We start from the raw sequence: 25,377 nt of genomic DNA, 5'->3' as shown, positions 1-25,377 counted from the left end.
GGTCTAGCCCAATACAAAGCTGGTACTTAATCCACCCTTCACATGGCGTACGTCCACCTTCTTGTATGCAAGATTGGGTATGTCATGTCAGTAGACGAGTGTAAAGAAGAACAAAATGATTGTTACTCCGGAACATATTAGATTTTTGCATAGACAGAATTACGGGTTATGGGGAAAAGGCAGGTGGGTGGAGATGAGTCCATGGCCAGATCATCCATGATCTTATTGAATGGCAGAGCAGGCTCAACGGGCCAGATGGCCGACTTCTGCTCCTATTCCTTGTGCTTATGTGAAAAACACGATTAAAGAAACGCAATAACCATAAATACATAAGACTGGCTTTTATATAGTCTGTACATAAAGTGATGCTTGGTACAGGAATATCTGTACATAAGGTGACTCATGATAAAGTAGTGGTGGTGTGAGTTGTAGGGTGGAGGTGTTGATCAGCCTCACTGCTTGTTGATTGCCAGTACAATTTGAAGCTGGTATTTGGCAGCATGTTAGCGTATTGCTGTTACAGCACCAAAGACCTAGGTTCAATTCCCAATACTGTCTGCAAGGAGTTTGCACATTCTCCCTATACCCTTGTAGGCTGCTTCCAGTTGCTCTGGTTGAATATATTGATCCTTCTGTACATTATGAACCTGTGATGTGTTGTTCTTCCAGTTTACAATAAAACTGGGCTGTTGATGTGAGCACAATTATGAATACGTTGATAAGCTGTACATTATATAAAAGTGTAGAAAAGAAGAAATAGAAGTGTGAGAGTTCAGAGGAGGTTCTCGAGGATTGTTCTGGGAATGAAAGGGTTACCATATGAAGACTGGTTGAGGGCTCTGGGCCCGTACTCACTGGAATTCAGAAGAATGAGGGTGGATCTCATTCAGCCCATCCAATGTTGAAAGCCCTCAATAGAATGGTTGTGGAGAAGATATTTACTATGGTGGAGGAGACTAAGACCAGAGGGCACAGCCTCAGAATAGAGAGGCATCCATTTAGAACGGAGATTAGGAGGAATTTCTTTAGCCAGAGAGTGGTGAAATTTAAGGCAGAGGTTGATGGGTTTTGATTAGGCAGGAGACTGGGGCTGTGGGGGAAATAGATCACGCACGACAAAATGGTGGAGCAGAATCGATGGGCCAAATGGCCCAATTCTGCTCCTATCCCTTATTGTCTTTGTATAAAACTAGCGCAAGGTGATATTATAATAAATTCATACTTCTTTGCTGTGATTCATTATAAAGGTCAATGCTCCTATAAACAATGTTGTTAATATTACAAAGCTGATGTGATGTTGATTGCCCTGCTCTGTAAAAAATGTTATAAGTCTATTCCTACTTTGTGCTTTACTAAACTTTACTATTTAACTCTAGTTCCTGCTAATTCGATTAAACAAGTTAACTGGATCCTCTGTATGTTATAATGACAATGCTTGTTAATCCAGTTGTGGGCTAAAAAACTATGGCTGGCAAGATCTGAGTATTACGATGCTAGGGTGGCAGTTACTGTAATGCTTTTACAGCTCAGGACATTCCGGAGTTCGGAGTTCAAATCCGGTGTCTTTCTGTAAGGAGTCTCTGTACGTCCTCCCCATGAAATGCATGGGTTTTTTTCCGGGTCCTCCAGTTTCTTCACACAGTCCGAAAGGCGTACTGGGTAGGTTAATTGATGGCTTTGTGGCAGTTTGTGGATAATACAAAGAAAGCTGGAGGGGCGGATAGTATTGAGGAAGCAGGGAGACAACATAAGGACTTCAGTTGGGAGAATAAGGAATGAAATAGCGGGTGGAAAAGAGTGCAGGAAAGGGTATGGTCCTGCACTTCACTTTCTAAATGAGACCGAATTCAGAAATCAGAGGTGCAAAGGGAATTGGGAGTTCCGCCTTGAAAAAGAGTCTTGGTGTGAAACCTCGACTGTTATTCATTTCCGTAGATGCTGCCTGACCTGCTGAGTTCCTCCAACATTTTCTGTGTGTTGCTCTTGAATTTGAGGTGCAGGATTACCAAAAGGTCAGCTTGCAAATTGAGTTGGTACTGAGAACAGCAGATGCAGTGTTAGCATTCATAGTGAGAGGACTGGAATATAAAAGCAAAGATGTAATGCTGAAGCTTTATAAAGCACTGATGAGCAATTTGGCGCCCCTTATCTAAGGAAGGATGTGCTGGCATTGGAGAGGGTCTAGAGGAGGTTTACAAGAATGATCCAGGAATGAAAGTGTTAAGGTATGAGGACCATTTGATGCATTGGGCCTTTACACACTGCAGTTTAGAAGAATGAGGGGGGAATCTAATCAAAACTACCAAATAATGAAAAGCCTGGATAGAGTGGACATCAAGCGGATGTCTTTTATAATAGGGGAGTCTAGGACCAGAGGGCACTGCCTCAGAATAGAAGGACATCCTTTTAAAATAGGGATGAAGAGGAATTTCTTTAGCTAGAGGAATTAATTGCCACAGATGGCTGTGGAGGCCAAGTCATTGAGTATTTTTAAAGCAGAGATTGATAGGTTCTTGATTAGTAAGGGTGTCAAAGGTTACAGGGAGAAGGCAGGAGAATGGGGTTGAGAGGGATAATAAATCAGCCAAGTTGAAATGGTGGAGCAGAGTTGATGGGCCAAATGATCTAATGCTGCTATCTCATGATTTTATGGGTGTGGTGGGCTGAGGGACATGTTTCTATTTTATGATTAAAACTGTTGTGTGGTCCAAAACTGACTATATTGTCTTTACTAAGCCACACAACTTAAATTCAAGTAATATATCTGGAATAAAAAGCTGGTATCATTCAAAGTAATCCCAAGTGCTGATTGTAAAGGTCTAGTGCTTCACCATTTCCTTCAGGGAGGAAATCGAACATTATTACCCAGTCTGTCCTGTATGTGACATTGGATCCAGTGATGTGGCTTAACTGCCACCCCCCCCCATGGCTTAGCAAACTAGCTTTTTAAAGAAAAGATTAGCTTTAGTTGTCATACATACATTGAAACAGAGTGAAATGTGTCTCGTGTGTCAAATCAGATCACCATGATGCTGGTACCAACGGAGGCTGCCCGCAACATTAGCCTGCATGCCTTTGGAATGTGGTAGGAAGCTAGAGCACGTCGAGGAAACCCGTGCAGTCATGGGGAGGACGTACAAAGCCTTTACAGCAGTGGGAATTGAATCCCGATCTTACAGATCAGAATCAGGCTTAATTATCACCGGCATACGTCATGAAATTTGTTGTGTTTGCGGCAGCAGTACAATGTGAATTACATTAAGTATTTATATAGAAGTATATATGTGTGCATGTACACACACGGACACGTGCATACCACCTTTTTGAGGCATTGCTCCTTGAAGATGTCCTGGATACTACAGAGGCTAGTGCCCATGATGGAGATGACTAAGTTTACAACTCTCTGAAGCTTATTTCGATCCTGTGTATTAGCCCCCCCCCCCCCCACCCCCACCAGACAGTGATGCAGTACATCTGCATAAATTTAGGAGTGTTTTTGGTGACACACCAAGCTCCTAATGAAACATAGACTCTGTGGTGCTTGCCGTTGTAGCTGCATTGATACGTTGGGACCAGGTGAGATACTGACTCACAGGTCCTTGACACTGCTGACCCTTTGGTGCTGGAAATGTAGCATTGTGCAAACTGCTGTGCTGAAACTATTTAAATGGGAAGTAAGCTAATCCAACCTTGCTGATATCAAGTGACTAAATTTCAGTTTCTTTGTGTGAATCCAGTTTATTTCATTAAGATACAGTGAGGAACAGGCCCTTCTGGCCCTCGAGTTGCACCGCCCAGCAATCCCCCGATTTAATTTCTGCATGGAGCAGATAAAATTGGCAAGATCGAGTGACCCTGAATCTCCAGTAACGAGATCAAGAGACACAAGAGGGATCATTTCCCCACAGCCCGCATAATTACATCCTAATCCTATCAGACTCCTCTTTCTCCAGCCCTTTTCCAATCCCACACACTTTATTTCTCTTATGGTTTGTCCTCCTTTCCCCTCCCTCCACCTTTTTATTCTGGCATCTTCCGCCTTCCTTTCCAGTCCTGACAGAGGTTCTTGGCCCGAAACATCGACTGTTTGTTCATGACCGTAGATGCTGCCTGACCTGCTGAGTCCCTCCAGCATTTTGTGTGTGTGTGTGTTACTGAAGTGTGCAGCTGCTCCTGCCCTGCCCTTTCACATCATCCTCCCTCTAAACCTGGATTGTGAACGGGATGAAGACCGGGGATCATTCCTATCAGACCTGGACTCTATCATAGCTGAACAGAGTCCGAGGGTCACTTATCTCTATTCAGCATTGGAGCCAATCACATCTGGGTGAAGTCACAAGGTCAGTCACTTCTGACAAGGGAAATCACATCTGCACATGGCCCTGGGAGGGGGCAGTGGGATCAATCACATCTATACTGGACAAGACCAGAACCTTTATCATGGAGTACAGGGCAGTATTTATTCCACAATAGTCATTACCTAATTGCTGCTTACTTGGTGCCCATCCAGCTGGCCCGGGTATGAGAGTGAATTACTCTTAAAATGCCAAGCTGATTTGGAGAGGTTGAGAATGGCTCCTTTGGCAGCAAAATCCAGGTCCTAGTGTGAGTTCAGACAATTTAAACACTAGCCCAGATAGACTGGGGCTCCTCTCTCTGCAACACTAAGGTTGTGTGACTGCCGTTGGCTGCTGTGCTTCGTGTCTGTGAGCTTTGTGGCAATTTGCCCCGCTAATATGGACTGAATACTGAGGCTTGAGGCCTACTCAGGGCTGTCTCAGGGATTTGGATCTAAGGATTCAATTTGGCTTGGAATGCTGTTGTTACTATCTTCTATTGTTTGCATGTTTTTTTTTCCCCTTCTCTTCCTCTGTGTGTATTGGGGGGTTGGTCTTTTTTTAAATTATGTTCTTTCGGGTTCCTTCCTTTGTGGCTGCCTGTAAGCAGACAAATCTCAAGGTTGTATAATCCCTGCATTATTTGGCAATAAGTATACTTTCAATCTCACCCTGAGTGCGCACAGAATTGGCAATTTGAAATTGTAGGGTGGGGTTTGTTGTGGGACCCGGTAGGCAGGCAGAGAGCTACATGTGGACATGTGATATGTATACAGTGCCTCGAAAAAATATTTAACACTCTCAACTATTTTCACATTTTACTGATGAAGCCACACTCAGGTTGGACAAACAACACCTTGTATTCCATCTGGGTAGCCTCCAACCTGATTTATTTATTTTCCCTCCCCTCCTTTTTTTCCCTCTCTCTGCCCATCACTCTTTGCCTGTTCTCCATCTCCCTCTGGAGCTCCCCTCCCCCTTTCTTTCTCCCTAGGCTTCCAGCCCGATGATCCTTTCCCTTCTCCAGCTCTAAATCCCTTTTGCCAATCACCTTTCCAGCTCTTAGCTTCACCCCACCCCCTCCTGTTTTCTATCATTTCGGATTTCCCCCTCCCCCTCCTACTTTCAAATCTCTTACTATCTCTTTCAGTTAGTCCTGATGAAGGGTCTCAGCCTGATGCTGCCTGGCCTGCTGCGTTCCACCAGCATTTTGTATGTGTTGCTTGAATTTCCAGCATCTGCAGATTTTGTGTTCACATTTTACTGTCTCATTTTCTAAATTTAAAATAGATTGAAGTAGGATTTTTTGAGCTAATCTACAAAACATTCTGCCTATGTCAAATCAAAATAAAAATTCCAAATTTGTTAAGTTTACTAAAAGTTAAAAGAACAAAATTGTGAGGCTGAATAGGCATTCATCCCCTTTGTAAATACTATGCCATCTTTCCTCAGGTGCAATGCCGTATATTACTTTACCAACTCACCCAATTTGTTGATGTAGAAAATTAGAGGATCACCTGTTTTCAATAATTATCCCCTCTCTCTTAAGGTCAAACAGTATGGTAGGTTTTCAACAGATCAAACCAAATGAAAACAAAAAAAACATTTAAGATAAGTTAGGGAAACGATTATAGAGAAGCAAATATCTGGGGAAATATACTAGACCATCTCAAAGACCATGAACATACCTCAGTGCAGTCCATTGTAAAAAAAAGAGGAAAAAATATGAAAGCACAGCTGCACTACCTAGGTCAGGCCACCTTTGTAAACTTACAGAATGCCATTAAAGAATGGCACTTGTAAGAGAGACTAGTGTGACATGGCCTTGAGTGGCCCAGTCAGAGTCTTCACCCAATCGAACATCTCTAGCAAGACCCCAAGGTTGCTGTCCTCTGCTGCTCCCCAAATGGCGAAGCTTGAGTAATCCTGCAAGGAGAAACTGGCAAATCTTGCTCCATCAGGTTGTGCAGAGCTAATAGAGACTTATCCAAAAAGGCTACTGGCTGCGAGAGGTGGTTCAGCTAAGTACTGAATAAAGGGGGCTGAATACTTTGAACTGCTTTCTGGGCTTTTCAACTTTCTCTGTTTTTTTTGGGCTGTACTCTGGGAGCATGTGATTCCCAAATAGAAATTCACAGTTAAATTGATGAGAGTCCCCAGTTGTTATACCTACCTATGCGAACAAAGGGTTGGGGGCTGAATACTTTTTCAAGGCACTGTATAATAGATATGCCCCCAGGGGTTAAGACATTGAGAAGTTGCAGCTTCTGGTGGCTCCGTGAGGCTTCCCTTTTGTTTTCTTGTTTATTCTTTCTTCTGCGGTGATTGCCGATTGCTGTAGGCTGAGACAGGGTGGATTAGAGAAGAGGCAATTTACACTTGACACAAGATAAGAGCATTTTTGCTGTAAAATTCATCAGTCTTTTGGAATACCATTGCTTTGCTTTTAATTTATTGCTCTGGGGAAAGAGAGAGAGACAAGTAAATGCAGTGGACAGGCCTGTAGGAGCTCGAGAAAGCCTTGTGCAATGTGTAGGGTAGGATGTCCTGTATTTCCCAGCAAGCCCCTCACTTAGACAGGCTCCTGTGATTAGAGGATCGGACACACTGGCCTCTTCTGACTTTTCAAAGTGGGCCCCACCATCATTACCAGCCTATTATTTACAGCACTAACTCACCTCCTGCAGTATCAGTGGCTCTGGAATGTCCCAGACTTGCCTGCGTTGGCAGAGAGTGTGGGGGGTTGGGACGATAGCTAGGGTGAAGCTTAACATTAAAGCAGTCAATTTGTGCTGGGAATCCCTCAGGTCTGATGCCAGCAGGGAAAGTTGTGATAAATTCAACAAACCTTCCGTATTTTGGCAGGTCTGTGAAAAAAGGCGAACACTTCAGTGTGTTTAGGCTTGACCTGGTTGGTTATTGGGTGGCCAGCACTGATGCTATCTGCATAGGTGTATCTGGCTCAGCAGGTTATGTTCAGTATCGGTCTGAATGCATCGTGGCTAACTTGTCAATGTTGTGATGGTTGAATACCACCCTCTTCTGTACTGATGCACAAGGACTAGGTTAGCACAACACTTTACAATACAGGCGACCCGGGGTTCCATCCCCGCCACTGCCTGTAAGGAATTTGTCTGTTCTCCCCGTATGGATTTCCTCTGGGTGCTCCAGTTTCTCCCCTCAATCTAAAGACACACTGGTTGTAAATTGCCGAGTGATTAAATCCGGGGATCGCTGTGCGACGTGGCTCGAAGTCAGGAATGCCCTATTCCGCACTGTATCTCGATAAATAAATTAATAAGTTTTAAATTTGTACGTAAAGGCAGAGTGCATGTAGTAAATGCTCCATTGGAGTTCATTTCTGGTCATCTCATTATAGGAAGAATGTGGACGCTTTAGAGAAGGTGCAGAGGAGGTTTACCAGGATGCTGCCTGGATTAGAGAGCATGTCTTATGAGGGAAGGTTGAGTGAGCTCGGGCTTCTCTCTTTGGAGTGGAGAAAGATGAGAGATGACTTAGACCATAAGATATAGGAGCAGAATAAGGCCATTTGTCCCATCGAGTCTTCTCTGGCATTCAATCACGGCTGATCCTTTTTTCCCCCCTCCTCAGCCCTATGCTCCAGCCGTCTCCCCGTAACCTTTGATGCCATGCCCAATCAAGAACCTATCAATCTCTGCCTTAAATACACCTAACAACCTGGCCTTCACAGCTGCCTGTGGTAACAAATTCACCACCCTCCTAGATAAAGAAGTTTCTCCACAACTCGGTTTTAAATGGACATCCCTGCATCCTGAGGCTGTGCCCTCTTGTCCTCGACTCCCCCATCATGGGAAACATCCTTTCCACATCTCCTCGAGGCCTTTCAACATTCAAAAGGTTTCAATGAGATCCCCTCTCATCCTTCTAAGTTCCAGTGCGTACAGACGCAGAGCTATCAAATGTTCCTTGTATGAAAACCCTTTCATTCCTGGATTGAGGTGACAGAGTGGACAGCCAGTGTCTTTTCCCAGGGGAGAAGTGGCTAATATGAGAGGGCATAATTTGAAGGTGAAGGGGGAAAAGAATGGGGTTTATGTCAGAGGTAGGCTTTTTATGTAGAGAGCAGTGGGCGTATGAAACACACTGCTAGGGTTGGTAGAGCTAGATCCATTGGGGCTTTTGAGAGACTCTTAGATGGGGCACATGGGTGAACGGAAAGTGGAGGGTTTTGTGGGAGGGAAGGGTTAGTCAGTTCTTGGAGTAGGTTAAAAGGTTAGCACAACATTGTGGGCCGAAGGGCTCTTAGTGAGTTGTGCTGGTACCGTTCTATGGTGTGCCCGCGGCGGAAAAGGTAAATTGTTAGGGGTGGCGGATGAGGTGCCAGTACAATGCACTGCGCTGTCCAAGGAACTTTGGAGCTTTTGGAAGGTTGATGGAGCTGTACCCATTGGAGCAAGCAGGAGAGCTTTTCATCTGACCACTGCCTTGCTGATGGCGGAGGCTTTGGTGAGTCTCGGAACAGGCAGCAGAGAAGCAAGAGTGTTGACATGTGAGTCACAGCTGACACTAATCAGTAAGCTTTGTAACCAAAGTCCTGGTGACAGCAGAATATCAAGTTTATCGCCACTGGCATGTGTTGAGAAATTTGTCATATTGTGGCAGCACTCCAGTAATTATAAATTACAATAAGAATACATAAAAACTAAACAGAGCAAAACCAGTGAGGCAGTGTTCAAAGGTTCACTTTCTGTTCTGAAATCTGTTGGCGGAGTGGAAGAAGCCGTTCCTTTGTGCACCTTCGGGCTCCTGTACCGTGGTGATGAGCAGAGGCATGTCCTGGATGGTGAGGGTTGTTCATGATGGACACCACCTTCTTGTGGCCTTTTGAAGACATCCTCGGTGGTGGGGAGGCTAGTGCCCATGAGTTTACAGCTCTCTGCAGCTTTTTCCAATTCTGATTCTCCAGTCAGAATTCGACCTTAGAAGTTGATGTAGATTTGGCAAGTCCTCTAAAATGCTGACAAACTGATATAGGTGTGCAGGGAAGAGTATCCTGACTGGTTGTGTCATGGCCTGGCACGGAAACACCAATACCCTGCAGCAGAAGAGTGTACAGAACGTGGTGGACACGGCCCAGTCCATCACAGGCAAAGCCCTCCCCACCACTGAGCCCATCTACAAGTGGCACTGCCATAATAAAGTAACATCCATTATCAAGAAGCCGGCCATGCTCCCTTCTCACTACTACCATTGTGTAGGAGCTACAGGAGCCTTGGGTCCCACACCACCAGGTTCAAGAACAGTTATTACCCTGCAACCATCAGGTTCTTGAACCAGTGTGTATAACTCCTTTCTCCTCAACTCTGAACTGAATCCACAACTTACAGACTCACTTTCAAGGACTCTGCAACGCGTGTTCTCAGTATTATTGAGTTATTTTTATATATGTACTGTTTGCATAGTTGTCTTTTGCACAGTGTTTGTCAGTGTTGTGCATGGCCTTTCATATTCCATTTCTTTATTTTCCCATAAGTGCCTCCAAGAAAATGATTATGGTGCCATATATAAGTATTTTGATAATTTAACTTTGAACCTTGCTCTCCACGGTACATCTGTGGAAATTTGCTAGAGTCTTTGGTGAAACTTGGAATTCTAGTGACCAAGTGACAGTGGCCTTGTGATGGCTATGTTACACTTTGACCTGAATTGCTTTCCTTATTTTGTTTGTTGGAGGCAATTTGGGAAATTCTTTTGGAAGGACTATTACATTTTGAGTCGATTCTCAGTAGTATCAATTTCCTTACCACTGAGTGCTGTTTTATTTCAGAGCAAGCTGCACATGGAAGGCTTCCGCAGTCTGAAAGAGGGAGAGCCAGTGGAGTTTACATTCAAGAAATCGTCCAAAGGTTTGGAATCAATACGGGTAACAGGTCCTGGCGGCACCTCCTGCATCGGGAGTGAAAGGAGGCCTAAAGGGAAGAATATGCAAAAGCGCAGACCCAAAGGGGACAGGTGAGATGGTGAGGGGAGTGGTGGGCACAGTTCTCTGAGCAGCACGTGATCCCAGTCACCTCTAGTCCTCGAAAAGCCTTGTATCGGAGCCAGTGTTTCGTTCCATCCCAAATGCAGAATGGGAGGCAGCGGAGAGGGGAGACGGGGTGTGAAGTGGAGATAAATTTGTCATCACTGCAGTAAGGCAAAACTCTACCTACCAAGGATACTCACCATCCAGCTTCACGTGAGGTGATGTGGTTTAAAGCTTCTGCAAGGTGGCGTAGTGGCTAGCACAACGCTTCACAGTGCAATTCCCGCTACTGTCTGTGAGGAGTTGTACGTTCTCCCTGTGATAGCCTGGGTTTCCTCTGGATGCTCCGGTTTCCTCCCACAGACCAAAGACCTACCTGTTGATAGGTTTATTGGTCATTGTAAATTTTCCTGTGATTAGGCTAGGGTTAAATCGGGATTGTTAGGCAGCGTGGCTCGAAGGGCTAGGAAGGCCCTGTATCTCAGTCCACCTGAAGTGAGGACAATGATTCAGAAGCACAGTATTCTAAGGGTTGGTTCCTATAGCACTCAGAATGAAATGGGTGGGAGGGTGTTACTGACTTAGATGCAGAGAGGTTTGAGATTAAGACACTGGGGAGCTGTAATGATGTCAAGCAGTGAGTCAGGTTTAAGTCGGTGAGCTTTCATGAAGCAGCAGTTAATGAGCTGAAATGTACTTAACCTTTCGTTGGCGGCCTGAGGAGAACCACTGGTGAGGTGCCGAGCGGGTTCATGGCCCGCATCGGAACACAAAACGTACAGAACACTCCTAAATGTCAATTGGGGGCATGATTGTGATTATTGGTTGAGGCATTGTGTTCTAGAGTCAGGCAGGCATGTTGTAGTTTATTAAAACTCTGGTTAGACTGCCTCTGGACTGTTGTATTCAGTGCTGGTGGCTCTTGTTATAGGAAGGAAGTGGAGCCATTGGAGAGGGCGTGGAAGGGGTTTACCAGATGCTCCCTGGATTCGAGGGTATGACCTATAAGGAGAAGTAGGACAAACTTGGGTTGTTTTCTCTGGAGCACAGAGTTTGAGGGGAGACCTGGTAAAAGTTTATAAGAGGCTTGGTAGACAGCTGGTATCTTTATCCTGGGAAAGAGTCTGATTTAAGGTGAGAGACGGCAAGTTGAAAAGAAATGTGTGGCGCAGGTTTAGATTGCTATTATATATCTTCTACGCGAACAACCAACTCACCTAAGGATGTGCTGCGGACTTTTTCACAAGATGGTGGCCATCTAGAATGCGAAGTGGTAGTGGAGGCAGGCACGATAGATATAGTTAAGAGGCACTTGGGCATGTGAATGCAGAGAATGGAGCTAGAATGGAACTGAATCTGGGTAGGCAGAAGGGAATAGTTTAGCGAGGCATTTAATTACTAGTTTAATTAGTCTGGCACAGCATTGTGGGACAAAGAGTCTGTTCCCCTGCTGTACTGCACTCCGTCTGAGCTCCTGCTTAGCAGCTGAGCTGGGGGACATGTTGCATTTTATATCTGCCCCCTGCCTGCCCTGCACCCCTCACTCGCGTCAGACGTGACTGGGGTAATTGTTTCTGCTCCATCTAGTGGGTTACTGAGCTTGTTGGAGAGGTAAGTGAAAGAAAAGTTGAATAAAAGTTTTTTTTATAAACTATTTTTATGAGTTAAATTATGAGACCTTTTGAACGTTTTGGGGGTTCTGCTGCCTGAAATCGGGGGATAGGATTGAGGCCCAAGCTGAAGGAAGCCTCGAAATCATGGGGTTCCAACCTTTTTGTGCCATCCAATAACATTAAGCAAGTGGTCTGAAGACCCCAAGTTGGGAACCCTTGTAGGAGGTTGCCAAAGGTTCGTGCAGTCCTGGGGTCTAGCCGTGGCAGAGGAGTGTGAGCGTGAAGAACAGGCCGGACAGCTACGACCCAGCCATTGTTTCAGCAGTGAAACCAGACTTTCACCTTGCTTCTGTAGAAATGTCTGGATAGGCAAAAGATGAATTGGAACAACAAGAGAGAAGAAAACCAGCAACGGAGGCAGAAAGAGACAGATAGCAGTAAAGAGAGAGAGAGAAACGGGCAGACATGGAGGAAAATAGGAAAATCTAAATCAAATTTCTGTAATTGCTATCTGAAGAAAAAGCCCCAGCCATCACCTGCACCCTGGCACATTCTCACCATGATTATTTCCACTTAGTGCTGTTATGGGCTCACCCGCTACAGAAAGCTTTATGCTCTGCCTTTGTTATCGCTGCTGTAACCCCACACTAACGGTGAGTCTCCAGTCTTTTACTATTAAACTACTTTGTTGCCTGAATCTTAACTCGCATCATCCCATTCTCCCCTGACCACTGTGCTCCCTGATTTAACAGAGCATCAATTTAAAATAAAGAGAAAATCTCATTCCCTTCTATCAGTTTAACGTGCTCTTGGCCCTGCAGTCCTGCATTACGTGCTGTTCTAATTCAGGCCTCCTGTGTGTCTCATCAGGAGCAGAGTTTACCTATATAGGACTCTATGCCTCTCCACCTCCCTTTTAATCTCTATGATGTACTTTAAAACCACTCTCCTCAATAATATGCCTATTATCATTTTTGGTAGTTTGGAGTCAAATATTTTTTGATTTTAAAAATCCCTGTTTTCTTGCGTCGTACTGCTAATGACTTTTGACAATGAGACACAGAAGTACAGAATGAGACAGAGGTAGGGGATTAGGAGGGAACGTAAGAGGGAAATGATGTAGAGAATGAGAGAGTGTGATGGGAAAGTTTGTCGTTTATTTATTTATTTATTGAGGTACAGCGCAGAATAGGCCCTTCCAGCCCTTCGAGCTGCGTCATCCAGCAAACCCTGATTTAACCACAGCCGAATCATGGGGTAATTTACAATGACCTATTAACCTACCAACCCACACGTCTTTGGACTGTGAGAGGAAACTGGGGCACCCGGAGAAAACCCATGCATTCCAAGGGGAGGATGTACAGACCTCGTTGTAGGTGACGTCAGAATTGAACTGGAAACTCCACACCCCGAGATGGAACAGTGTCGCACTAACTGCAATGGTATTTTGGCGCCTAGTTGGAACATAAAACATGGAACCTAGAACAGTACAGCACAGGATCAGGCCGTTCGGCCCACAGTGTTGTGCTGAACCAGCTAAAGAGCAAATCTAAAACACCCAAACACTAATCCCTCCTACCTACACCATGTCCATATCCCTCCATCTTCCTTACATTCATGTGCCTATCCAAATGTCTCTTAAAAGCCTCTACCACCATTTGCCTCTACCACCATTTGCCTCTACCACCATACCAGGCAGTGCATTCCAGGCATCCACTACTCTCTGAGTAATAAAACTTACCCCTCACATTCCCCTTGAACCTACTCCCTCTCACCTTCAATGCATTCCCTCTGTTGTTAGACATCTCAATCCTGGGAAAAAGACACTCCCTGTTTACTCTATCTATGCCTCTGATAATCTTGTAAAGCTCTATCAGATCTCCCCTCAGCCTCTGCTGCTCCAGAGAAAACAACCTGTTTGTCTGGCCTCTTGTGATAGCACGTGCTCTCTAAACCAGGCAGCATCCTGGTAAACCTCTTCTGCACCCTCTGCAAAGCCTCAACATCCTTCCTATAGTGGGGACACCAGAACTGTATGTAATACTCATACAGTTGGAGTTGGGAGGGCTTTCAATTGTTTGAGAGGATGAAAAATAGGGTAGGGGCTGGTGAGGATGGTTAGCTCCCTGAGGGTACGTAGTTTGTTTGGGAAGTGCCCTCGTGACCTTATCCCCCCCCTTATCAGTGTGATTGATTTTCATTTAATATTTCCATGGTGACTGAGACTGATGACATTGATTAATTGAGCCCCAATCTCCTTTGTGTTTATTTACCAATTGAATCTCATGAATTATTTATTTTGCATCACTTATTTAGTTGCCTTCAAAGGTCAAGAGGCAATGATTAAAGTAGGATGCCCATTTGGGGACATCAGCTCTCCAATACTGCCCAAAGCTTCATCCTAATTTCTTATTTTCCCTGAGTTTTATTTAATTGAAGTAATGCTATCACTGGAGAAGGAAATTCCCGATTTCTGATCATTTCCAGGAAAGTTGCTAATTCCTGGTGTTCCGGCCTTGATGTACCAATAGCCATTATTAGAGACCTCCCAACTCCAGTTGCCCTCCCCTGCCTCAGGGCATTCACTTGCTCGACCTGTCAATCATCATGGAAATGCAAAGAGAAACTTCAAGGCACCCTAAAGCACTTTAGTGCCAAAGCCTTTGAACTGTAATAATATTTGTAAAGTAGGAAATGTAGCAGCCAGTTATAATCTGAGGATGACCACGTAATCTGTTGATGTTCGTTAATGGATCAGCTTTGGGCCAGAACAGCTCATTGCTGTGGAGAGCATTCGAACCAACTGCATCACTGGCTGGAATGGGGATGGTGGGGGGAGTGTGGTGGTGGCACTATGTAAGATCAAAATAGCTGCAGAAAGTTGAGAAACCTCCATCATGGGCACTAGCCTCCCCAGCATCCAGGATAACCTTCAAGGAGCGATGCCTCAAAAAGGCAGCATCCGTCATTAAAGGCCCCCATCACCCAGGACATGCCCTCTTCTCATTGCTACCATCAGGAGCCTGCAGGCATACACTCCATGATTCAGGAACAGCTTCTTCCCCCTGCCATCAGAGTTCTGAATGGACAATGAACCCATGAACGCTACCTCACTACTTCTTTTCTCTCTTTATGCACTATTTATTTAGTTTAACTTTTACATATACTTGCTGTAATTTACAGTTGTTATTGTTATGTATTGTAATGTACTATTGACACTGAGGCAGCAAATTTCATAATATATGCAGTAATATTAAACCTGATTCTGATCTTTTCTGAAATAGTGCAGATTTGTTTGACACCCATCTGCTAAGTTGAACGGGGCTTGGTGGATGGATCTCTAACTATGGTGCATCTCCTTGGTAATACATTGGAGATTTAAAACAAATCATGTTGAGGTTCAGGATCAGGGTATTAGAGGAAGGAAAGTGCTTTGGGTTCAATGTCCATTTAGAAATCGGATGGCAGAGGGGAAGGAGCTGTTTTGAGTCGCTGAGTGTGTGTGTCTTCAGGCTGCTGTACCTCCTCTCTGATAGTAGCAATGAGAAGAGGGCACGTCCTGGGTGGATTGTCTATTGTAGATTGCTCTTGGAAGTGGTGGTGAGCTGACTGCTTGAATCTCTGCAGTCCTTCTTGGTGAGGGTATCCCCAAAGCATTTGCAGAAATTACTCAGTCCTATGTTTAATTTTACCAAAATGTGTATGTTGATGGTCAATACTCCACAGTGGGAACAACATGACCTTGATGTTTATTTAGCTGGGCCAGAATAGGAATTGGAAATATCCCAAAGATTTTTTACTATCAAAATGCCCCAATGACTTGATCTGATTTGCTTGTAACATTGCTCAGATTAATTTCTAATCATCAGGATCTTCTGGACTAACAATAATGGGTTGCCGTAAGACGTAGGAGTAGAACTAGCCCATCAAGTTTGTTCCGCTGTATGGTCACAGCTGATTTACTTTCCCTCTCAACCCCATTCTCTGTCTACTCTCCATAAATTTTGATGCCCTTACTAATATAGAACCTATCAATCTCCATTTTAAATGACTTGTGTCTGTGGCAATGAGTTGCATGAACTCTCAATCCTCTGTCCTAAAGGGATGTCCTATTCTCTGCTACTCCCCCACAAACGGAAACATCCCCTCCACCTCTACTCTATTTGGTAATTTTCAATGAGAACCCCGCCCAGGCCCAGAGCTATCAAATGCTCCTCGTACATTAACCCTTTCATTCTGGGATAAATCTCAAAACTCCACCTGGGTCCTCTCCAACACCAGCACATCCTCCCTCAAATAAGGGGCCCAGAACTGTTCACGATATTTCAAATGTAGTCTAACCAATGCCGTATAAAACCTTAACACTACATTCTTGCTTTTATATTCTAGTCCTCTCAAAATGAGTGTTAACATTGCATTTACCTTTCTCACCACAGACTCAAAATGCAAGTTAAGCTTCATGGAATCCTGCACAAGGTCTCCCAAGTCCCTTTGCAGCTTTGAATTTACCCCGTTTAGAAAATAGTCTATGTCATTATTCCTTCTACCAAAGTGCATGACTGTGCAATTCCCGACACAGTTTCCATTTACCACTTGGACCGTTCTCCAAGTCCTTGTGCAGACTCTCTGCTTTCTCATGAATACCTGCCCCTACACTTATTACCCGCAAACTTTGCTACAAAGCCATCAATTCTATCATCCAGATCATTAACATTATATCCTGCAAAGTTGTGGAACCCGTGAAACATCACTAGCCCCCAGCAGCCAATCAGAAAATGCCCCTTTTACTCCCACTCTTTGCTACCAGTCAACCAGCCAGTACTCTGCCCATGCTAGTATCTTTTCTGTAATACCATGGCCACTATCTTGTTCAGCAGCCTCATGTGCAACACCTTGTCAAACGCCTCCAGAAAATCCAAATGAACAACTTCTACTGTCTTTCCTTTCTCCATCCTGCCTATTATTTGCTCAAAGAATTCCAACAGACTTACCAGGCTAGATTTCCCCTCAAGGAAACCATGGTGATTTTGGCCTGTTTTACCATGTGCTTCTGCAAATTACCTTATCATTCTAATGTGAACTTAGGAAGCACTCCCCAATATCAAAATGCCAGGCTTGAAATTATGCTTGGGTTTGAAGGGCGAGCTGAAGGAGATACTTATACAACCAAGGTTTGGTTGAAAATGGAGAAGTTACATTGGAGAGGTTAAGGTCGATCAGATATCATCTTAATTAGAGCCAAACCATTCAAGGTGAAATCTGAAAGCAATTTTCTACAAGATGGAAAACTGGAAATTTCTCTCCCAAACGGTAGATGGGATATGTTAAGAATAAGTTTGAGGTTTTATTTTGCATACAGGATTAAGGGATAATATAAAAAAAGGCAGGTAAATGGAGTATGAAATGAAATCTATGATCTGACATTGGAGAGGGTTCAAAGGAGGTTCATGAAAATGATACCGGATTGAAAAGGTTATCATATGAGGAGTGTTTGGCTCTGGGCCTCGACTCACTGGGATTCAGAAGAATGAGGACTGACCTCAGTGAAACCTATTGAATGTTGAAATCCTTGATAAGGGTGGATGTGAGAAGATGCTTCCTATGGTGGAAGAGTCTAAGACTAGAGGACACAGCCTCAGAATAGAGGGGCATCATGTAGAACAGAGATGAAGAGGAATTTCTTTTGCCAGATATTGTTGAATCTCTGGAATTCATTGCCACAGGTCGATGTGGAGGCCAAGTCATTAAATATGTATATGGGTAGTGAGGAGGTTAATAGATTTGTGATTAGTCAGGGCATGAAGCGATATGGGTAGAAGGGAGGAGATTGGGGCTGAGAGGGCAAAATGGATCAGCCATGATGAAATGGCAGTGCAGACTTGATGGGCCAAATGGCCTAATTCTGCTCCTATATATTATGGTCTTGTAATCTATTTGAATGGAAGAACAGGCTCAATGGGACGAATGCCCTTCTGTTCCTTTGTATTAACCTGCATTTTTTGATGCCTTGGCTAAATCTCATGATGTGGGGACAGAATCTGATTTGTGGGAGTAGATAAGCCTATACCTGCCCCACCTGTGCACTTTCCTGCAGTAGCCCTGAAGACTGGGACAATATTAGAACCTGGCAAAGGAGGAACAAGAAACTGATAAAAGCAGGTTGGAAAAGGACTAGGGACCTTTGTAGGTAACTATAAAGGAAAAGAGTAGTGAGGATAAAAGTGGTCTGATAACAGAAGATCTGACTGGATTTGGAATAAGGAAATTATAGAGGAAATAAATGAAAATGTTGGATCCATCTTCATTGAAACAAATCAAAATCTTGCGGAACATATTAAAGAATCAAGCGTCCCGAGAGAATGAAAAACCTGAGAACTAAGTGTTCGTCAAAAAATTGTGCCAGATAAATTGATGAGTTTGATGAATCTGCTGGAATTCCTTCTGGACTTGGGTTTTTTTTTTGGAGAACTCTGTGGTTCATGCTCCATGTTACTCTTTTCCTGCCATTTGTGCAAGTCAGTCAAGGTGCTTTGGAGCGGAACTGTCTCTGTGGCTGAGGCCTGCACAGCGCTAAACTGAACTGACTGAATGGCTGTCACTCCTGGACTGTTTTGGGGACTCTGCGGTTCGATGTTTAATATTCTGTGTGTTACTTGTTTGCTTTTGCGGTTTGCGTGATTTGTCCTTGTCTTTTGCGTCAGATGCTTGATGAAAAGGGAAAGGACTGAAGAAGGAGGAATCTGATAGGAGAGGAGAGTGGACCATGGGAGAAAGGGAAAGAGGAGGGAGATGATAGGCAGTTGAGAAGAAGAGAATGGGGAATGGAAAAATATGCAGTCATTCACTTTGGTGCACATAACCAAAGCATGGAATATTTGTTAGATTAGTGGTCACCAAACTTTGATCCCCTAGCTCGGCCTTAGTGAAAGGCAAGGTCGACCTACTAAATAATTTAGAGAAACAACGGCTCAGATTGTACTTCCAACTTGAGGCCCTTCATTTGGGCTAATTGTATTTTAATTACATAAAATGCTTTTGTCAAACTTGCAAATTAATTCAACCAAGAAAACACTGTAACTAGCAAATCGAACAGGCCATAGTGGCATCGAGCTCATCCAATAACACCTTGAATAAGCGGTGCCAAAGCGCTTTTGCTCGAATCCAGTTTATCAGTTTGACCACCAGTGTCATTACATGAGAAAAGTCGACAAACTTCCCAGCCAAGGCCTGCTGATGAATCACACAGTGATAATCCAGGAAGTCGGGAAAATCAGGGTCATTACGGCACAGTGCTATAAAACCAACACACATACCGGGCCCCATCAGTAGTAATTGCCACCAGTTTATGAATGGGGATGTCATTTTCACGGACATTAAAAAAAAACTCATTGTAAATATCCTCACCTCTCATTCTCTCCTTTAAGTGCAAAAGAGTGAGGAAGTCCTCCTTTGTTGTAAAATCCTGGAAAGCCATTCTGACAAACAGCTGTTTGCATTACATCCAGGGATTCATCAAACTGTCGTGAAAAATATTCACAGAGTGACAAGTCCTTTAACACTGTCGATCCTCGTCCTCTGAGCCAACCCCGACTTCAGCTCCTCAGCCTTACTGAGCCACTAGTATAAGGGGTATGCAAGCTAATGACACTACTGTTTTTGTTTCCCATTTCTTTACATTTGGGGAATATTGGAATTTAAAGGGCGAGAAGTTATGTAATGTGAGCATTATAAAGATAAGTTAATACCAATTAGGATCATGGTAATGCTGTTTGTAAAGAGAGGGTTGCGGGGTTTTCCTTCCGGTCTTTTCTGCGCATTATTGAAAACCTCTGTATGCGAATATCGTTTTACCATCCTAGATAAAGTTGTTCCCTTTGGGCATGAAGTTGTCGAGTGGTCCTTTTTCAAAGTAGAAGTTACTACATATTTGCATCAAAAGGTTTATCAGGCATAATGTATTTGTGTATTTATTTTTCGGGATCTACTGGGAAAGTCTCAAAGGTCGACTGGTCGATCGCGATTGACTGGCTGGCGACCACTATGTTAGATGGTGACAACGGATAGCATTGATGTTCAAACTTATCAAGGTGTGCTTCAAGGCCAAGATGTTGCTGAGGGCCTGTGATAAGGGCAAATTTTGTGTGAACCTTTATTAAGAAACAGTTTGAAATCAGGTGTAAAGAAGTCTATTATGAGTGCATTTGGCCTTGGTGTGAAGTAAAGTTCTAGGCTCCTTAGGCAAGATGCAACTACAGAGGATTACCAGCAAAAGTTTACTAGGTGAGAGATGGTGGGTTGCTGTACGGGAGAAGACTGAGTGCTAGATTTCACTGATAAACACGCACAACAAGGTGGATGCAGGGAAGGAATTTAGGACAAGGGCACACAGTTTCAGAACAAAGACTAGTTTGTCTAGGAACAAAATGATAAGAACTTTGATTAATTATTTATTGTGGTACGGGGCAGAATAGGTCCTTCCAACCCTTCGAGTCGTGACACCCAGCAACCCCTGATTCAATCCTAGCCTAATCATGGGACAATTTACAATGACCAGTTTGTAACAGTCTTCCTTGAATCAGAAGGTTGTAGGGTCTAGCCTGCCCCAGAGGCATGTGTGTTGATAGCCAAGCCCATGATCCATGCCCTAAACATGATGTGTGTGTGTTGAAATTTTTGAGTGTATACTTACATTTGTTACAGTTTGTAAATTACTGTTACATACAGTTGGGTGGCTTTTCTACCGCCTGTGAGAAACTGGGATCCCTATTGAAGTACTGATATCATGCTTGGGGGTTGAAGACTGAACCACTGCATTCTGTGTCCCATCAGGGAGGAGGCTACGTAGCATCCACGCCAGGACCACCAGACTCAAAAACAGTTACTTTCCCCAAGCAGTCAGGCTGATCAACACCTCCACCCACTAACTCCACCACTATAGTACCTGTTAATCACCTTATGTACAGCCCAGTGTCACTTCATAGACATACAATCAATCTAAGTGTATAAGCTATCATGTATTTATATTCATTTTGTGTTTTGTGTTCATTATCTTTTGTTTCATCAGATCCAGTGTAACAATCATTTCATTCTTACACTTATGTACAGGAAATAACAAACAATCTTGAATCTCATCATATAAATTAATTACAACACTCTTATCAGTGGGAGAAGTAGCCACAGATATTGGCACTAAAACCAAGTACATGCATGAGAGGTTTTGGGCAAAAATGTTAGCTTGAACACCTTGCTATTCATGGCATGACGGTGCCCTGCTGTTTTAATGGTGTGACACTGCCCCCTACTGTTTGTATCCAGTGAATACCAGCTGAATTAACAAGCCTTGTTTGTAATTAGATTTATATGTCTGTAAAGTATCTTTTTTAAAAATCAGAGTTTTAAATAAAGGACTGAGAGTATTGTTAAACTCATTAGAAACAGGTGGCTGTAATATTCACCCGATGTTCTTGGGGAAGGCAGGAAAACAAACCAGTGGTATGGCCATTAACATCATGCCCCTACAGCAGGGAGGGACCTGTAGTCATTGTACTATCAGCTTTACTGAGAAGGTGCTAAACAGGTAGATGGGGCTGTGCTGGTTGGAATTCTAGGCAAAGGAAAGGGGCAGTGCCGATGGTGAGCTCTGTTGGACAGGGACATTAAACTGAGAGTCCTGAATCTCGTTCACTCTTTTCCATTAATGCTGCCTGACCTGCTGAGTTCCTCCAGCATTTTGTGTGTGTGTTGCTTTGATTCCCAGCCTCTGCAGATTTTCTCTTGTTTGCCATTAAAGCGAAAGCTCACTTACCTCCTCGGGTCAAGATGCAAGATGCCCAAACCGTGCCTCTGCATTCTCATCGCGTCTGTTATTACCAAAAATAGGAAAACCTGCCATAAAGCAGCAAAACAAAGTTTAAAGTAAATCTATTATCAAAATACGTACCTGTCACAATGTACAACCCTAAGATTAATTTTGTTTTGGGCATACTCAATAAATCTATAGAATAATAACCAGAACAGAATCAACGAAAGACAGCCCAGCTTGGGTGTTCAACCAGTGCGTAAAAGTCAACAAACCTTGCAAATTCAAACAAAAATTAAGAACAGCATATGATGAGTTCTTGAAAGTGCCTCTATTATTGATCGTGGGAACATTTCAATAATGGGTCAAGTGACGCTGAGTGAAGTTGATCTCTTTGGTTCAAGGGCCTGATGTTTGAGGGGTAGTAGCTGTTCCTGAACCTGGTGGCGTGAGCCCTGAGGCTCCTGTGCCTTTTTGCTGACGGCAGCAGCGAGAAGAGAGCGTGCCCCGGGGGTCGGCGGTCCCTGATATGGATACTGCTTTCCTGTGACGGTGTTTCATGTAGACGTGCTCAATGGAGGGGAGGGCTTACCCGGGATGGACGAATTGCTTCGACAATATTCCTCAATGCATTTAAAACTATATAGTTTGATTGGTACAATTCAAGTTTCGCTTCTCACTTATGTAAACATTCTCAATCAGTTTCACTCAAGAAGCTTCAAGATTGTTTAGTGTCAGTTCCTGTACACAAGTGAAAGAAGAACTTGTGTACAAGAAATCTGGCTTTTAAAACAATACAAGCTGATTTATTAGTTACAATATATCTTAGTGGAAAGGAGTATTGTGGTTTAGTTTTAAGAGCCTATGCTTAATTTTCTGCTGCTTAGAACAATAAAAAGAATCCTAGCTTGGTGGAGACATGGTCGGTTTTATGCAGAACTCCAGCATTGTTTATAAACTTGCAGGAAAGCTCGTGTAAACTTGGGTGACCAAGGTTATAATTTGAAATTCTCTGATTGCTTGGGTAATTTTGAACAAGTTGTGTTGAGGTGTAGTGGTGTAGAAGAATGGTGATTCCTGGATGAAGTATATTAATTCTTCATGCTTTTTGATTCTCTGTAGATGCTACAACTGTGGAGGCTTGGATCACCATGCAAAGGAATGTAAGCTTGCTCCCCAGCCCAAGAAGTGCCATTATTGCCAAAGTATTGGCCACATGGTGGCCAATTGCACAGTCAAAGCTGCCCAGCAACAGCAATCCGCCAGTTCTCAGGGAAGGCAGGAAAACAAGCCAATGGCGGGGCCATTAACATCCTCCCCCTCGCCTACCACCCCACAGGAGACAGGAGGAGAATATAGCACCGCCCTGCTTCTGGAGGAGACGGGCGAGCACTTGGAAAAGCTGCTTCCTGAATGTGCGGAGGGTGCCCTGCAAGAATCTGCCGAGGAGCCGAGCAGGCAAGGCTCGTGTTTACAGAACAGGACAAAGACCTGACGTCCTGTCAGTGCTGGGAACCACTTCAGGATCTAAAACTACCTCAGGTTCACCTCCTCTGCTGAGTCTTCAACCCAGCAGATCTCCAAAACAATCTAAAGACTTGATCATGAATCCAACTTCTACTCAGTGTGGCCATGAATAGGATTTGGATAGATATCCTCCCAAATGAAACCTTTTTAGACATCATTCCTCAGTGGTCCCTGTTCCATTCCATTCCATCCCATCCATCCCACCCCTTCCCCTCACCAACTCCACTCTTATGCTATCCCACACCACAGGTATTTCTGGAGATTCACTTTATGCTGAGATCTTATTTTATGTCTGTTTTTCAAGAGTAAGAGGGTCATTTTCTCTTCATCCATTTTACAGTTTTACACTTTCTCCTAAGTCTTATCAATAATGGTCGGACTAGCTGACCATTTTTTTCACCCTTCTGAGGCCACCAGGCATAGCATTCTGACTATTGACAATCCAGCAATGGTTTCTTCACCCTATCCCGATAATCATTCTCCCACTACACAGCACCAGACTTTGCTTCACCAAACACAGTATCACCATGAAGATAAACTGACCTGCCTGTAAGGACTTTGAATACACAAGGACGTACACCCAAATAACTCTGTCCTCATTGCCTGGAGTGGTGAATTTTTGATTTAAATGGAAGCTTTCCTTTCTTCTTAGGTGGGCAATTATGATGTGCTTCACATCTAGAAGTTCTCACTTTAAACCACTGGCAGATGAACAGGGTAACAACGTAAAGCAAAGCCCCCAGAAGCACATGATGGTAATAAAATACCAGTGCTTATAGACCACAGCATGATGGATTTGGATAATTTCTCATCCATGTTTCACAGTTTTTCTGAGTCTGTGGACCTGCAACTTTATTCAGTTACCTTTGCATGGAAATACAGAGCATCTCAAAGCCGGCAATCAGGCTGTGCGATTCCTTTGAGTAGTTGTAACCAATAGCACAATGCTTTTTGAAGTATTTGCCCATTGAACCTCCCTTGAATTGGCTGAACTATGAACTGAACTCTCTTGTGCATTTTGCTCTCTCTCTCTCCTCTCTTCTCTCCCCCTCATGAAGTCGAATACGTGCATGCCTTCTCTTATAAGCAAGTAAGGCTACGTGAGATGAGAAGACCAGTGCAGAGGGGGCTCTGGTGAATGACCTGTTACACTTACCTGCTGCTCACTGGTGGGGTGGTCAGTGGTGCAGTGTGGGCTGAAATTTCACTCGTAGTCAGATGATTGGCCAGTTAGCAACAGGAAAGCAATTTTTCCATATTCCCAAAAGTTGATTCCAATCACGCAGTGAGATGTGTGATGAAGGTGTTACAGGGCTTTTACTAGGAGTGTTTAGTGGCTGAGAGAGAATTCTCATGCAGACCCAGGAGTAGACTGCCCAGTTCTCCATACTGCAGCATTATTTCAGTCTTGTTTATTGTATTTTTTTTAAATAACTGAATTCCTTTTTTACCGTTGGTTCCAGCAGTGAATGACATTGTTTTGACCAAACGATGAATTTAATCAGCGTGTTTAATATTATGGCTCCATAAGTTGTCAAATAGATCCCCACCCTGTGCTGATCACTTCCAACCACCAGTTGACAGGATTGTGAATGTCTCACATTTAGTCACTTACCCCATTCAGTTAGTGCTGTCGAGACTGACGTCTCTCGTCTATCTTCAGCTTCCCGGCGGTGACCATCTGGGGCAATTTCGGAGGGTGGTTGAATTGGGCAAGATAATGGAGGGAGGGTGGGTGTGGTCAGGGTCAAAACTGTATGATGATGGGTGGTTTCCCATCATCGAGATGGACATTAGTGAACCACCTTGCTTTTTAAAATGACAATCCAACAACTTCAAGGCCACTTTTCCAATAGCAGCTTTTTAAAAATATTTTGACTGAAATCAAAATCTCATACTGGGATTTGATCGGACAGCTTGCCAGAAGCATAATTGGCGCCTCAACTAATCGATGGCCTGAATGGTGAGGGGGAAATGGCTGCTATCACTTAATTCCAGACAGCATTAGTTCTTTGGGAGACTTCTGCTTCTTGGGGCTTTGCAAGATAGCGAGATAATGGATCCAATCCCCGTCATTACTTAAACATAGCGCAA

The 25,377-nt window shown here is 43.8% G+C and overlaps 1 protein-coding gene across 1 annotated transcript in view; it reads left to right on the top strand.

The window, feature by feature from the left end:
* LOC140719564 (protein lin-28 homolog A-like) overlaps positions 1–24,991 on the top strand; it is a 73,051-nt gene extending 48,060 nt beyond the window's left edge. The window contains exons 3-4 of the mRNA XM_073034272.1: positions 10,147–10,331; positions 22,879–24,991. Coding sequence (XP_072890373.1) covers positions 10,147–10,331; positions 22,879–23,251 — 558 coding nt within the window. The 3' untranslated portion in view covers positions 23,252–24,991. The remainder of the gene's footprint in view (positions 1–10,146; positions 10,332–22,878) is intronic.
* Positions 24,992–25,377: the final 386 nt, after the last annotated feature.

The sequence above is a fragment of the Hemitrygon akajei genome, chromosome 32, assembly GCF_048418815.1.
Source record: "Hemitrygon akajei chromosome 32, sHemAka1.3, whole genome shotgun sequence".
In the NCBI taxonomy this organism is placed as follows: domain Eukaryota; kingdom Metazoa; phylum Chordata; class Chondrichthyes; order Myliobatiformes; family Dasyatidae; genus Hemitrygon; species Hemitrygon akajei.
The sequence above is the reverse complement of the archived record's forward strand: the minus strand, read 5'-3'. Positions and strand labels throughout refer to the sequence as shown.